Below are 17,765 nucleotides of genomic sequence, written 5' to 3'. Positions count from 1 at the left end.
CTATGTTCCCATTTGAGAATTTACTTTACTACCACACATCGAAGAAAACTGTAAAGTACTAGAGGGGGATTTTTCTATTGAAATGTTTGCTTTGCTTCCAAAAGAATCAAAAGCGAGGGCACACGTTTTGAAGTGCGTTGGTTGGTGGAAACCTGTACCATCACAAGTGCCACAGTCAACATCATTCTTCTTCCTACCTATTATACAGTAATACACACTGCGGTAAATAACAAGTAGAGAACCAGTGTCGCCCTGTGGACCCATGATACCAAGAATCGTTGTAAATAAACCCATGGAAAATAACAGAGAAAAGCCTATAGTACAAAACATAAATATACCAAACTGCATGGCTAATAAAATCTGAGCAAACAACATGAAAAGAGATGCCCCAAGAGTAGTAGCGGCACCCGAGACCACAGATACCCCGACGTGTTCCAGCATATCATGTAATCTTCCAAGGCGGTCTTCCTTTTGAGAAAGGTGGTATCCCTCAGCAAGATGTACAACGTAATCGACGGCTAAACCAACGATGAGTGATAGATTAAGGGATTCCAGCAACTACAAAATGTACAAAGAGGATTAATCTTAAACTCCATGTATGAAAGTCAAACTTTGGGTGTAAAGAGTTTAGTCTCTGAGCATAAAATGTGACATCGTCAACTGTTAGAACATATGCATGTCCTATATATATTTGGCATATGAATTCTTCGAAGGGTTGTTAGCATTTTATATATAGTTGTATATAACCACAGTCTGTATTACAGTGACAGTATCTTGGAAAAGGTAATATGGCGGGCAAATTGCCAGTAGTAATATCTTCTGCGATGAATGATAAAAAACTTCTATAGATGGTTGTAATACTAATATGTCACTTACCCCTAACTTCCATCCTAACATTGGGATCATACCAATAACACACACGGTTGTTAGGCCAATTGACACCGTTGCCATGGTACCAATGATTACATTCTGTGTTGCTATGACGAGAACGGGAAATGCCAGGGTTATCCCTAGTATAATACCTTTGACAGCAGAATCAGCCAGGGTCTGCAAAACAATTGAATTCATTCAGTAAGTTTTGAAAGTTAGCATGCTATGATGTTGGAGGCAAGTATGACTATGAAGAAACAAGTAGTAGTAGTAATTAATAATAATGTTACTTTTTATATTAGTGATTTCCCACACTCTACTCAAGGCTCTTTAAAAATATTACCCCTGGCACGGATCTATAGCGGCACAACGGCCCAATCCCGATCCGTTGGGAGAATACAATTCATTGCCTCCGATCCTCGGTAAGCGCATGGTACCGTCTGGTTCAAATCTTACCCAAGGACTTTAGCAATCATAAACAAACGGCGGTAACTGGGCTTGAACCTACAACCTGCAGATTCCAAGCCGATGCCATTTTAACCGTTCGAGCATCATGACAGCAAGTCATAGTACCTGAACAATGGTTTAACCTTGATGAATATAGATGAGTTGGCAGGATATGACAATTGCAGTGCAAATACTACAACAACATTAGAACAGATAAAACATGATAGCAAATTGCAATTGGTGTTACCTTCTGTACTTCTATCCAGTGCCATAGGTTAGTGACGTCACAAGTGCACTGAAATCCATTAGAAACGGAAGAAGGCATCTTTAACATCTAAAAATCAACAAAAACGAACTTTTATCGTCATTGACGAACGGTTGCAAAATACAAATCACGAGCACAGTCATGCTATAAAACAATACATAAATGTGTGAAGGGACGATTGATAATGCACATCCAAATATTCTCTACAGATGCTTGATACGACAAATTGACATGGTATGATTGTTCGCTACTGTATCAATCAGCCATCCACACATGTGCATGTTCTATATATGGAAAAACACATAGCTCTATATATTATAATTAACATGAACCATTATACGAACCCGTAAAAGTACATTAACTAAGAAAATTCGAGGAATGTACCTTTAATAAAAAAAAATGATCGTGACTATTTTTAGTACACTTCTTCTAAAAAAATGTTTACCTCGTTGTCAACAAATGTTTCCCAAGCATTCAAGATTTTCATACCGCTATCGTAACCAACGGAGCCAAATGACAGTGACGTCTTTACAGTAATTGCAGCATACTTCATACGAGTTCCGTAAATATCTGAAAAATGCAATGAGTGGTTAAAGTAAGAGAACGAGAACAAGGGGGTGTGTGAATGAATGAATGAATGAATGAATGAATGAATGAATGAATGAGTGAGTGAGTGAGTGAGTGAGTGAGTGAGTGAGTGAGTGAGTGAGTGAGTGAGTGAGTGAGTGAGTGAATGAATGAATGAATGAATGAATGAATGAATGAATGAATGAATGAATGAATGGTACCGTAGATTGGCCAATAGGCTGTTGTCTGTTATACTTCGGTCATTTAGGTACCCCATCCCTATCATCATTGGGTTACCAGTGTTTGAAAAAAACAAGGGTATACTCGCATATAGCTGAATTATTTGAGATCTACGCCCAGCATCTGTGCACAATAGTGCAAGTCATATGTCAAGTATTTTAGACATTCGTTAATGTAAACGTACCTGTGCCTGGTACCGTATACGTGGAATCCCATTTATCCAGCTCTTCTCCAAGCAGATGTCTGTACTCCTCGTAATCAGTATTGGCCTTGCCAGTATAACCCATTGTTAACCAATATCCAAGGCCAGTCTCAAAGTAGCGATAGAAAGTATCGTGTAAGTGGGAAGTGTCAAATATATCAGGATTGGCGTTCATTACACTGTGCATCTCTATTTCACCAATAGGCATACTTACATCAGTCCCATTTGGATAGTTGGTCAAGTTCAAGTTCTAGATGGGATAAAATGTGTACACACGTACGTCATATCAATATCATATCAGCTATACACTTGGGATTATTAGGTCTAAAGTTACTACGGACATTAAAATATCACATCTCAACATTACTACTGTTACGATCCAGAAATGTCATATTTGGAATTTTGGCATATTTACTGCTACACCAAATGTCACATCCCTGTACTATAGAAGTCTGAAGTAGTGCACAGAATACTCTATCACCAGGTCATAACCAATGCCAGATCAAGTTCATAAACAAAGTTGTAATAAAAAGAATAAGTAGTGTGGTGCTTCGCACACATGCTTTATAATTGTTATGACAGTATTTGTCATTTCGGTTTACTTGTCGCGTGAAATCATTACTTTAAGTTATCCTTGAAATCTTTTCACGAAATCGTTATATATTTTTCACTGTGGCCCGGACTGAAGTACTGTATTAGTAAACTTGACATACCTGATAGAAGCCATACATATTGTCAATGAAACAATTTATTTTAAGCTCTCCCGTCACAATGTCACGTTTAATGTGTAGATCGGCAATTTCTCTTTCTGTCAAGTTTTGTAATTTGTAGCAAAAATCCTGAAATTAAAAAGAAAATTTATTTTTACAATGTAAACATGGTATGAGATCTGAAACAACTTCGTACACGATGGGTCGAGAAAAAACTCTTCACTGCATCCATTGTAAAAAAGACAATTCTTATACGCCATATTTTTCCTAATTACAATAACTTCTTTTGAATTCTGTCAGTAGCTCATTACATGTGTAAGTTTTATGGGTGGAAAAATTAAACTAAGGAACGTTAACGAAACCTGGACATTTTCGACAGCGTACCTCCAAAAGTTTGAAATAATGAGTAAAACGTACAAACCTTAATTGCTTTTTGACTTGGAGTAGGGTTAAGATCAAAACTATCGTCCCATATTGTTTGTCCGGTACATTCGTAGTCTGTATGGTGACACGATGACAAGTCTTGGTTCTCCATACCCCACACGATATACACCGTAGTTTCATCAGATTCACTTGGTACGAAGGCTTTACTACTTTTGTCGTTGAACTCAACAAAGTTGTTGCCATCTTTAAAAATCTTCACCTGTTATTATGAAAATGAAAATATGGGATTATAATGACAAAATCCCACTAAAAAACAAATGATAGCTGATATTCTTTAGCTTTTGGTAGCAATAAAAGTGAGAAAGAAAAACAAAACTGACTACAGTATAATTATATTGACACTGTTTGGGCTATAAAATGTCAGTTTTGCTGTATCAATAATTAAACATCGTTTCGGTCTTTGAACTGTTTCTATCGAAGTATGAAATCTTCCACGTTGGTAAAATGCTTTGGTCCGTTCTCGATGATTTGAGGAGCCATGGGTGTAGAAATGGCTGTAGTCAATCACATGACACGTACTTCAGTATCTACAACTCATACCACCTGTATTATCGTAACAAATTTAACAATGGGTAACGTGCCACATAGTAAACTTGGAGGGGGCAAATGGTGTTCAAAATTGAAACATTGAAAACAATTGTCTCACCGCTTCTTCGTCAGGTCCAAGCTTTCTCGCAAAATAGGTGAAGACTGTTACTATGGCAACGAAAACGAGTACTATTATCCAGCGGTAAGCCTTGTGAGTAACGAATCGAAAGTATGGACCTTTAAAGAATCGCACCACTTTGTTCTTCCTTTCTTTTGGTTGGTTTAACTTGTCGGTACTCCCAGTCCGGCTCTTGACGAACGGAAGCCAGCAACACCAAACACAGTGACGCCACGAGGTATGGTAAATGATGACGACAGTTGGGAAAAACACAATAACGGTCAGATAATTGACAATAACTAGAATCCCTGCAAAGATTCCGAACGTTTTGACCGCCAAAAGTGGAGAAAATCCATTGACGAAGAATGCCACGGCCGTCGTTAGAGATGTTACCAACATGGTACCCGAAGCACGTCTGTAAACATCAGATAGTCGATATTCTAGTCCAGAATACGAGTCGAATCCAGTTGATGTCCAGGTATCCATGAAGACAAACACGTCATCGGCACCGATTCCCAGTATTATGAAGAGAGACAAAATATGAAAAATTCCAAAGAAGCGAAAGTCCAGGATATAGCGGTAGATGAAGTTTGCACTGAGGAATGACGCCATGATGCCTAGTACTGCAAAGACGGTGATCCATAACGACTTAGTTTGAAACCAGATGAAACCAAATATGAAGACACAACTACCAACCACCAGGACAAGATCCGAGATAACTTGTTTATCAACAGCATTCTCCCACAACGGCTGACTGAAGAAATAAATGCCCAAGCCTTTGTAATGGTCGTCATGAAGATCCATAAGCCGAGAGTAGTAGGTATCTACGATGAAATCAGACTGTGTCTTCTTATTTTGTTTCCATTCTGAGCGGTTTCCCAGTGATACACTCAGTGGTATGATAGATCGAGTTATCGAAGATTCGGCGACTTTTGAGATTGCATCTATACTAATGTCCTTGCCTAGGTGGAACTGCAAACCACCTTTCAGTGGCGGAAACGAATTCGCGGCTTCAAGTACTGCTGGAATATTGTCAAAAGTCGGGTCATTAAATATTGGACTCAAGGCAGCATATGTACCGTCAAAGTAACGAACTAAAGAAATTGGTTTCAAACATTCGCCATGGGCATCTAACTGACAATAATCGGTATAGTTTGGTTTACTAACAAGCTCATCTTCTAAATCTTGTATTGCTTGGAGATTCTTTTTACTCAAGACATTCCCATCTTCTTTTTCATAGATAGTGTATATGGCATTGTGTAGTTGCGTCCGTTCACTGGTGCCCTGTAAACTTTCCACGTTGTGTTCATACTTCAAGAAGCCTTCATTCCGTGTTTGCCAAGCCAGACCTCGAAGCCATTGATCACTGTCTTGTAATTGTAGGGGTAGATACGAAAGTACTGCCGGGAATACGTCATGTCCTGATAACACGAGTACCAACGTCAACACAGGCAGGAACAAAGTACAGCTAAGCGTCACGGCTGAAATTGGAAGAGAAAAAATATACATATTATTATAATTAATTAAAAGATGACAGTAACAACATGACGTTGATAACGTTTTCAGTAAGAAATCTTTAATGTACATCAAAATAATTACGCCGTAATTGAAAATTAAAAAAAAAAAAATTCAATTCGTTTTATACGTTTACGATTAAGACTGGCTCGTAACTATTTTGGGAATAAAAACACAGAAATACAACGCAGTTGAGGTGTTTCCAAGTGATGTTCGACCCCTAAAACTATCAGTTTCACTCTCGAACCCATCCCCTCGGTAAGAATGGTATTTGTACTACACATGCTTTTTGCCATAGTTACCAAGAACTTTATCAATCAAAAATTTTGAATGTGTTTGTGTTGCATTTATACTTCACTCTAATTTTTTTTTAATATACATGTACATTGTATGTCTACAACAGAGTAAGATGGCGGCGAGGGAATGAAAGTTTGTCGATCTTTCCGTTTTGGTCGTTTAATTTAGGATTCTCAGATTCCTTCATAATTTTCATTTCTTTTTCTGTTTGGCTACTTTTTTTTTATCATTGTTCTATAACAACAGCCGTCTGTCGTCAAAATGAAAGGGGATAAATACGCCCCATTGTATGGTCAAGATGGCGTAAATAAGATAAATTCTATTAAAATTGATTGACTCCCAAGAGTTTCCATTGTCTGCAGCATACTTTTGCAAACATAGCCACCCGAAGAAGAAAAAAGTTTTGGCAATTAAATGACGCATGTTGTTGATTCTATATAGTGTGTTACATAATAACAGTAATCCGTTGTTGGCTCGTCAAAGTGAATGTATACAATTCTTGGCACCTCACAAAAGCTAGAAGGAATATAATTAGAATCATTATTTGAGGTCAACGCACTTCCTAGGCACACGTTCATCTTGGTAGGTTTTAAGGTCTGATTTCATAAAGAGTTACACCACTCTAAACAAATGGAGTACGTAAGCTGTACAGACACTATAGAGGTACCATAGTGAAGGACATGACAGTAACCGAGCTAATGAGCCACCGCCTCTTGAATAAACCGTTACCTCAGTACAATTTTAAGTGAACAACATAACACTCAGCAAGAATGTATCGAGCAACATACAAATCAAAATATTATTTGTATATTAATTAAAACAAAACAGAGTTATCGGATAATTAGTAGCTGCGTGGTCAAACTCTGTCAAAGCGATCAAATCAAGAGTCGTAGCGTCATCGGTCTCCAAGGGAATCCATCGTCACCAATGATCCATCAACTCTTGTTCTTCTTTATTTGTATCTAATTTATGTATATGTAAAAAAAATTTACGAGAATTCATATATGGATACATCATATGATATACAATCACGCCTCCTTTTAAATATTTCTTGGATAAACTTTGGGTTAATATATCTACGGGTCCGGGAAGGGACAAACAACATGCTGTAACGTCAACTTGGAGATAAGTCACATATTTTTCTATTACGCTAGGTAACTTGTTGGGTCATGTGTTATGTGTGCAATGTCATTGGTCGACAGTGTGCTCACTTTAAAGTAGAATGGATTTCTACGGCACTATGTGAAAGGTTAAACAGGTACAAATCTAAATAACTTGCCCTGCAGCGAGCGTAGATGACAAATACATGAAATAGAAGACAACAAAGATTGTTAAACCTGCAGGAATCAATAGATTTAGATAGCATCATGAATTATTCAAAATGTGGGGCAATCTGGATAATTCTCGGTACCGTGTACTTTGATATGTGATTGAGCGCCTTTTTTCTCTTCTTGTAGTTGTACATTTGGCTATGTAAATTGTACTGGCACATTTAATTTTGACCCGATCATCCACTGTGTGAGTGATATTTAAATGCTGCCATTGGCTAGTGATGATGTGACGTCAGTGGAGATTTACACAAGAGTTACTTGCAATGAGCATCGTGACGTCAGCTCATTCGACAGAGAATAAAGTTACACATTAAAGCATCCTGACCTTATTATTCAACAAAAGAAGACAATTGCAAAATAAAATTCTAAAACTATGGAGGCCATTCCAATTCCACCCTAAACAAAGGCGAAATTTCGAGATATAATTGTGACAACTAAGTCTCCATCATTTGCTCGATTGGTTGTTTAATACATTAATGTTTTTTCAGTGTCTGGTGTACTGTACAAATTTCATGGCAACAGGCATTCTCGCAAGTCAGAGCTCATGTTTTTTCCGTCGACGTAAGTTACGAAAAATGTTAGATGGCGCCGTCAGAGAGGCATGTTCTTAACGACGATATGCAACAGGTGGTGTGATGTTATTTATTTCATTCCGAGAACAAGCATACAGACTTAAACATTGCAACGAATTCGTCATCGAAGTGGAAATCCATGGTAACTGCAATGCCACAAGTAAACCCTGTATAAAGTAGACAACTATAGCAACACTACTTCTTGTCCTTTATGTAAATACCATCTTTGCAAGTGAACAAATCATTCAAGGGAATATACCCTTAAATGAGTTTACTAACACTAAATGAAACAGGTAAGGGGACTATAAGTTAAACTATCATCGCATTCAAATATTACTATAATACATATATTTCTTTTCTTGATTTGTAGTTATATAACTATTGCAGTAGTTGAACGATAAGCTCCTTCACCATCATCGACTTGCAATGATATTTTGGACTGTTATTGATTTTTCTATTCGGGGCTATTATAGTAAAAGTAAGGTGTGTTAATATTCGATAAACTTTAGCAATCAAAATGAATATCAACTAGGACTAAGGAGTCGAGTAAAGTAACGCGCCAACAGAAAAAGTCGAAAAAAACTACTTTAAATCTAAAACCAACACATCAATGGTATTGTAAATGAGCACATCTGTGGTAAGGTGCTGGTACAGGAACACATAGTGAATTGAATACAAACTTAGGTACCATAGACATGCATGTCTTCTTCCGGCTTGTTGTAATAAGGTTGGCAATACTTACCGAAAGCAGTTTTGGGTCTATCAACGATATATTTACACCATGCTAACGGCTTCTTCTTCTTTTTCTCATCCATACCAGTTTTTGTAGTACTGTCGCCTGCACTCGATATGACGAAGATATGCGAATTGATGTTATTGGCGTCTTTTAAAGAAGACGATGGGTTTTCATTATCGTTTAAATCAATGTCTTCATACAGGCTGCTAACTGTATCCGACTCGCGTCGCTTTTCAGATTGACCAAGGTTATCCCCTAGAGAAACAGGGTACATGGACGACATGGTTTGTATTTTCATCGAAGTCCAGCACCGTATAGACAGTACCACTGAGCTTCAATGGACAACTGTTTGTCTCATTTGAACTATATCGATTATATCATACCTTGTTCCACGGGGTTGCTTTCAGATGCAGATGAGGCATGTGTGTTTACGGATTTCGCCCGAGCAACGACAATGACGTTGCATTTAGCTTCACATAGACAGACAGGTAGACAAACACGCACAGATACATCCACACACATTTTGCCAGGACACTAGTTTCTGTGACACTTGTATTCCTAAGGAAACCAGGATTATGTCATGAGTTTGAGTGTAGGGTTCGTGTCTATCAAAAACCTTTGTCAACTACAGACTACTCACACCTCACATATTTGAAAACTAGTGTAAAAGAAAGAATAAAAGTAACGCAAATAATTCATCATGGCGTCTATCACTTTCAATACAACATAAATGAACTTATTGTGTGTTAAACAAAACATTAATAGTCTCCATTCACACATTGTCAAAAACACACATTCCTAAGAACTGCAGGGTTACAGTGATGTCAACATTGTCCATGATAGAATGTAACGGTGTGAGTACATATAACTGGCGACACTCTCAAATACTGAATTATAACTTTAAAAAGGAAAATGTAGAGAAATCATCAATAACAGAAATAGAAAGTAACAAATGATTACAAAAGTATTAAAATCACAGCAACACATTTTACCCAAACTCTTTACCATGTCAAAGGACGTTTTGGGGGGAAACTGTGCCCCACTCCACTCAACCCAAAGAAACACATACTTCTAAACGCACTGCATATGTATAAACATTACTATAATAATATTATGTGAACGTTCAGAATTGAAGTAAATGATATAACAACATACCAATACTATTTTGTTTGGGAAAGGAAGTCATTCCCATTTCTTAGTTTCAAGAATATGAGAGCAAATATTCCACGAACTTTAACAACGGTCAACAAAATATGAACTCACGTACGCGTACGCGTACACGTACACGTACACGTACACGTACACGTACACGTACACGTACACTTGCAATAGGTCACAATTTAGTACTTTTAACAATATTCGCAGAAGGGAAAATTAATGTTTAATGTACGTTGGGGACTCAAAATCTAAGATTTCGAAAATGCAGTTTTAATAAATCATTTTGAGTGACTTCTCCGAATGCTTACAATTCATTCGACAAATTGACAACAGGTCAGTACTTCGGATTTACAAGAATCAGTTAAAGAAAGAAGAAAGTCGGGCCATCATTATTAGCAAATATTTGAACCCATGACATCTAATGGCCAAGTTGTTTTCCAATATAAACGTCAATAAAGGAATTGGAAATAAAGACAAGTTCCAAATTCTACTGTTGCGATGCCAATGAATGGTATTTCAAAGTATATGTTGGTATACTAAATTTTTTCCAACTTTTTCAACAGATGAATTGAACGAAAAGTCTTACATGTAATTTTATCTCTCGTAAAGGAGTGTTACGTTTAACATACATCTGTGTGTGTGTGTGTATCTGTGTGTGTGTGTGTGTGTGTATCTGTGTGTGTGTGTGTGTGTGTGTTTGTCTTTCTGTGGACACGACACCTCAAAAACTACAGTACCGATTCAAATGAAAATTGTTATATATCTTCCATATGCTAAACACAAAACTATTTAGATTTTGGTAAACAGTCAATTAAGATTAATTTGTCATTTGCATAATTAATGGTTTTAGTGATTAGGATACATCTTAATAATGCAAACTTCAAATTCAGTATAATTTGGTGTATACATTATCGTATACCAGCTGTACAGCTTGTTGAAGTAGCTTATATTTTTAATTAGTAATTTGCAGGTGTCTGATGATCGCAATATGCGTGAAACTCCGAGTTACACCCAAGAAAGAGTTCCAGTACTACCAAAACTATAGTATTACGCTCTGCCACTGCGGTATAGAGCACTGTCTTATAGCAGATTGATACTCACCGAGTTATAAATATATATATATATATATATATATATATATATATATATATATATATATATATATATATATATATATATATATATATATATATATATATTTGCATAATTAACTATGTTCACTAATTAAGTCATAACTATAAAGAATACATATTTCAAATTCCACAAAATTTGGTACATACAACAACAATAGTAAGCATGAACGTCCTAGAATACAGTCTGTTTAGTTTTAATGAGTAATTTGCATAATAAATGGATTTTGGTAATTAGGCTATATATTAAGAATGCAAGTTTCAAATTCAATATAATTTGGCACAGACATCAACCATAACAAAGCACACAAATCCTATAAAGCCGCTGACAGTTTTTATTTTTAATGATCAATGTGCTTCATTAATAATTTTCGGTAATTAGGCAATATCTTAATAAGAATACATTCCAACAATATGTGTAGGAGCAAAATCCTATGGTTTACCCTTACGGGAGGCATTCGTTTAAATCTGATACATAGAAAATATGCAGCCCATATAAGTAGGTAATCCTCGAGCTGGTGAGATTTTTAATGTATTCGATTCAATCTCTGTTTACAGTAACATCACAATGTGTATTTTTCAATATACAAACACATACCCTCATATTGGTACAGTAACTGTTTACGTATGATGAGTTATTTTAGGGGCCTTCAGTAATTACAATGGGGAAGGCCAGGGGAAACCAAGCACGGTCTGTTACGTAAAATGTGACTTTCCTTCAATGTTGCTTCTCTAAAACACGTAGATATTACGGTCCAACGGTGGCAGTGGTGGGATGTGCCAAACTCACAAGAAAATGCAACTATTATTAAAATCTTACATGTTGTCCTTCCCGGAGAACCGATTTGTAAAATCTGACCCAATCCTTAATTCTCCTATCCTCCATGCACTTGTATTATTGAACGCTCCCTTACCGTGAGTAACTCGTCAAAACAAGTATTTGGACTACATTTCCAGTAAATCTTATTCATAAAAATAACGACATTTCTTCGTTTCAAATTTCAGGTTTGTTGGTATACAAAACAAAAACCACATAAAATAATCTTAAATTTAGTAATAGAAAGAATACATAATATATAGCCACTTGATGAAATAGACGGATGAGTTCTTTAGTTTTTTAAGATGCAGAATCGTCTATCGTAAAATTGTAGAAGTTGCTTGTTAACATTTTGTGTGTTAATTTAAATAACAATTTGCATTAAGATAAACAGCCTGTTGACATGTCACTAGACAGTCAGAAGGGTGCGTGTCATTGGTCCTCGCATTGACCAGGAAACACTCATATAACCAGTAATGATGTTTAAATTTGCATAAGAGATATAATTAGTAACATGTTTTGAAACATCCGGGTATATGCTTACTTCGTCGTGTTTGATACACAGAGTATTCAGGGTTAAATTGAGTATTCAAACAATTGTCATCACACTCGTTGTCAGTCATATTATAGTAACAGATGACTTATCCAAGAGAAAGGAGTGATGTTTTCTTTCTATCTCCATTTGGGAAGACACAATGGAGTGACAGTTTATATCGGGCAAATGAGTAAGTATTGTCTTCCAATTGTTGGTTCTAACCAAATTTTTCTAATAAATTGAAACTATTCTATGAACCTATTGTATTTATAGTTAACTTTCTACTCATGCATTTGTTGTCATGCAACTCTGTGATTTAGTTTCTTCCATTATATGTGCATTTCCATTTATACATTCACCCGCTATTAAGCTATTAACCCACCCACCCATGTTTGTTTGTGTGGTTGTGTTTTATATTTGTTTGGTTTTTTGTCACGTCTTTCTATTTGTTGTATTTCTTTTCACATCATCAGAGCAACTTTTTGTAAATTCGGTAAAAATGGCCATGGTTTGTGCATAGTATTTCAATATTACAGTATTCATTGTTCCATTTGGGTGTGGAAACTTATGTGTTCAATCAAATCCGTTACAGGAATGGTAGTTTAAGTATGAGACAAGACTGGTCTCATCTAAGAAAAGATTGGTGGCGTGTTACTGCCGACAATCTACGGGAATTAAACAAAGAAAATGACAACAGGTCTGACTTGGATGGCAAAAGTTGTGGCGGCATCGTAAAACAGTACGCCTTAAATAGCACAGCACACGGTCTCTATCGACTGGCAGCGTCTAAATCATTTCGTCGGTTCGTCTGGTTTCTGATTGTCCTGGGAGTATTTGGTGGATGTTCCTACCATATGAGTACCTTGATAGTCGGGTATGTTCTCTACCCGGTAAATGTTGTCATAGATTTGGAAACTAGTACGACGTTAATGTTTCCAGCAGTGACCCTATGTAATGCTAACAGAATACGAAAATCGGCAATTGCAAACACCCAGCACTGGGAATTGGGCCAACCAAATCTATTCGCTGGTTATTACGAAAGTAAGTGTTTCTTTTCTCTTCTCTATCACCAGTCTGTAAGGCCAAGTTTCTTGCACTTCTAATACAAAATGATTTGCCCTAAAGTACACTTAAAACCACATGTAACTCTGGAACAAACTTTTAAAATGATGTTGATATCTTTTTCTAGCTTATGGTGGCATGTGTATGGATGGAGACATTCCGTGTTCAAGTGTAAATGACGCATCCGACGTTTATTTGATGCGATGTCTGAAACCTTACCTTGTCTGCAATAAAAATGACGACTGTGGAAATTATGCCGATGAAAGAGGCTGTTATAAAACAGAAGGTATTAAACTAGATTTTGTACAAGATATGATTGTATGAAGTTTTCGGACCATGCCCGTATTTGTAGTCAGGTGTTCGTATGTCAGAGTCTATTGAACAGAAGATGAATCAGGACATTGTGGGTGTGATGTCCTTATCACCTACCGTTATTTGAAATATTAATGTTGCATCTAAAAATATATCTATAAATTATCATGACCTGTTTGTACATTTAGATGTCATCAAATGTGCTCATTTACAGAGAAATATATGACGTTTTTAATTATTATGAATATCCAAATCCATTCGATGGTAACTGAACATGGTTGATCCAACTGTGATCACCATAGAGTCGTATTCACTTGGAAGTAGTGTGACACGTCAAAATTATTTGTGCAGCATAGAATGTATTTGATAGTGTATACTATTCTCCTATAGAGAAAGTGTCATGATATGCTGATGGTATGCTATCAGAATACATATAACATAATGTATACACATTGCATCTAGGCCATTCATGGAACAGGTCAATGTCGGTCAGTGAATTCGTCATTGAGTATATCTAAATATGCAGGGTAAAGAGTTGGGCAGGAGTCGTTGGTGTACTGTTCAATTGACAAGGTGTTGAACATTACTTATGATGTATTATACAGAGATATGGATATAACATAGCTGCCATACTGACTTTAAAGTTCTCACTACTTGAGGCCCAAGCTTAAAATACATATTCTGATCGATTAGAGAGATGGCGGCATGAACAACACATGCCATAATCATTTTTAAATAGTGACGATGTGATTACTGCCAGGTAAGTATCGGTTGTTTTATGTACTCTATACCTATCAGGTCAAAGGTGTCCAGAAGACATGTTCGAATGTGACAACGGAAATTGCTTACCAAACAACGACACATATGTTTGTAATTTCTTTGACAATTGTGGGGACGGAAGTGATGAAATCAATTGCACATACAGTAAGTTGCTTGACTGATTAAATAACATGGTATTGATATTACAATGCACCCTCATGATAATATAACTACTTTGATTCATGAATTCGTGATTCACGTTGAATATATATATATATATATATATATATATATATATATATATATATATATATATATATATATATATATATATATATATACCTATCTGTCTATCTAGTATCTATCTATCCCCTATCTAGTATCTATCTACCTATCTATCCATGTATCTATCTAGTATCTATCTATCTGCATGTATGTATGTATGTATGTCTGTTTGTTTGTTTGTTTGTTTGTTTGTTTGTTTGTTTTTTGTTTTTTGTTTTTTGTTTACCTTTATATGTATATGTATATGTATACATATACCACATATGTACATATATGTAAAGGAACAACCAATCAAATATTTAGAAAGTCATTGCATAGTTTGCATAATTGTAAAAATGTTACTTCAGCAATTTGTTTTAATAGGTAGGTCTGTGTCAACTTTCAAGCCGCCTCATCCCAGAATTAGTGTCTTTGTCCGTTTATTCGAATTCAAGAGTATTTTAACGATATTGTCAATAGAAATCATCATATTGATATTCTTAAATAGATCAACTGTTACATTAACTCTTTCAAAGCAGACATTAGAATAACGATTTTTAACAGTGATTTTAATTCTTGATTAGAATTCTTGATTCTTAATTCTTTAAATCTTGACTGTACTGTACTGTATCAAATATATTCACGTTTCATCTTATCTTTCACCTTTCATCAGGAGCGTGTGATGACAATGAATTTAGTTGTAACAATACTCAATGTATACCAAAGGACTATGTATGTGATGTTTTAATGAACTGTGCTGATGGGTCGGATGAAATAGACTGTCCAATTGAAGGTTAGTTCACCATTTAATGACTCCCTAATCTTATCTACCTATCCTTTAATATCTACTGGATACTATATGACTTTAACCAGCGTCAACTTCACTCTAAACTACAGTTTACCAGGTAAACAATTATTCTGTGTTCCATCAATCAGTTATTATCCAATGTTCCTTTATTTCCAATTTGGTAAATTGAAGCATACAGTTTGATGCAGTATGATATTATTCAATGTTTCCTTATACCCGAGACGCTTTATAGCTAGTAGCCTGACGTTGTACGGGTTGGAAACCTGTGAACTGACCTTCTTTGATCCGGCTTGGCACTTGATGACGTCGTATGGAGTTGTGAAAATGTATGAAATAACATGAACAGGGGTGGCTCACATTATATGTCGGTCTTCATTCAATCATTGCGTTTGTTTGTTTGTTTGTTTGTTTGTTTGTTTGTTTGTTTGTTTGTTTGTTTGTTTGTTTGATGGTTGGTTGATTGATTTGTCCGTTGGTTGGTTGGTTGGTTGGTTGTTTGTTTGTATTAATTTCAAAACTTAGTGTGCAATGTTGACATGTCTGCTTTTACTCATTAAACACAGTTTCAAATGTAACCTGTCCAGAAAACAAGCATGCGTGTAGCTACATTAGAAAAGACGATTCTTCCTCCGCGTGCATTTCCAAAGCGAAGGTTTGTGACCGAATTAATGACTGTATTAATGGCACTGACGAAGATGGCTGTGTTTACCCGAGTAAGTCAATCTAGATTCCTATTTCAAGGATATTCTGATTTTCCATATATCAATATTTGTGGTAAATTACATAAACAGGGGTGGGCATATCTTGTGGCTGGTGCCGTGAATGCCCTCGAGTCTAAACAGAGCAATTGTGGAGAAGAAGGTCCTAAAGTTCGATCACATCATACATCTAGGACTGTGTTGTGCATATAGCTGTACACACCCTATGGAGCTACAGTGGCTGTACCAGCTATGTGAAAAATGGCCATGTAAGTTGTCCAGCTCTGGCCAAAACATAGATGTTACAAACTTAGATTTGACAGATGTGTTAACTGGTATGCCAACATCCACGTAACATGGGTGTGAGAAATAGCAAGGCACCACAGGTTTTTATAACAACCCTGTACACAAGTTTTTTCCACAGCCATGTACCGGCTGTGTGGGCAATGCTGGTTGGATATGAACAAAAAGGCAGTTAGAACATGGTTTCAACATGACTTGGTGTACTGGGTATGCCGAGCTCAGTTATGTGCAAAACAATCCTGGCACAGAGGTGATATGCACATCCATGTAACGGGCATACTTTCACAGCCATGAAGCAGGGGTGTGGAAAATACTGTTTATAAAGGCCTGTAATAGCTGCTGCATGGATGTAGTTCCTCTTCCTAACACTAGAATGTGGCCATACCCTGGCACAAGGATGTGCGATGTTCCCTGTAACATTTGGAAAATAGGAATATTGATTGATACCAATAACATTACATTGACGTATGCTCTCTTTCCTGTCACTGCATTGTCACTATATCTCTTAAGTTCATACATTTTACATAATAATTCACACCATTACAGTTTCTATTATGGATATCTTTCTAACTTTCCTGTGTAGAAGTAAACGTGTTTGATGACCCAAAGTGGAATGAGAAATTTCTCTCCATCACAACAGACGAGAATCTATATAAAACGTTTAAAGAACAAATTTACCGTGATCCAAATTTTGACCTGATTTCGTCAGAAGACCCACTCACGTGGTCACAGTTTTTTATAACCAGTAACCAACCAGACTTGAGTGATCTTAGAGGTGTGCTGAAGTTAACTGCAGATGAGATTCGACAATACGGACACCAAATAGAAGATATGTTAATACACTGTAAATTTGTTGATATGATGTGCAACACCAGGTAAATCAAAACATATTCGCGTAAAATGAAATCAATATGACACATTGGTTAACATTTGTAAGACCATACATACATACATACATACATACATACATACATACATACATACATACATACATACATACATATATACATACATACATACATACATACATACATACATACACACACACACACATACATACATACATACATACATACA

At 36.3% G+C, this 17,765-nt stretch overlaps 1 protein-coding gene across 1 annotated transcript; it reads right to left on the bottom strand.

Annotated features, from left to right (window-relative positions):
* On the bottom strand, positions 1 to 9,125 carry LOC144433007 (protein dispatched homolog 1-like). The gene is made up of 8 exons (XM_078121324.1): positions 8,849 to 9,125; positions 4,392 to 5,872; positions 3,723 to 3,944; positions 3,305 to 3,430; positions 2,574 to 2,841; positions 2,028 to 2,152; positions 877 to 1,047; positions 1 to 558 (listed from the first exon to the last, which is right to left on the bottom strand). Exons 1-8 carry the CDS (start codon positions 9,123 to 9,125, stop codon positions 1 to 3), a joined length of 3,228 nt encoding a protein of 1,075 aa, XP_077977450.1.
* Positions 9,126 to 17,765: the final 8,640 nt, after the last annotated feature.

This window comes from Glandiceps talaboti, chromosome 1 (genome assembly GCF_964340395.1).
Source record: "Glandiceps talaboti chromosome 1, keGlaTala1.1, whole genome shotgun sequence".
Lineage (NCBI taxonomy): Eukaryota > Metazoa > Hemichordata > Enteropneusta > Spengelidae > Glandiceps > Glandiceps talaboti.
This window is presented reverse-complemented; position numbering and strand designations above follow the sequence as displayed.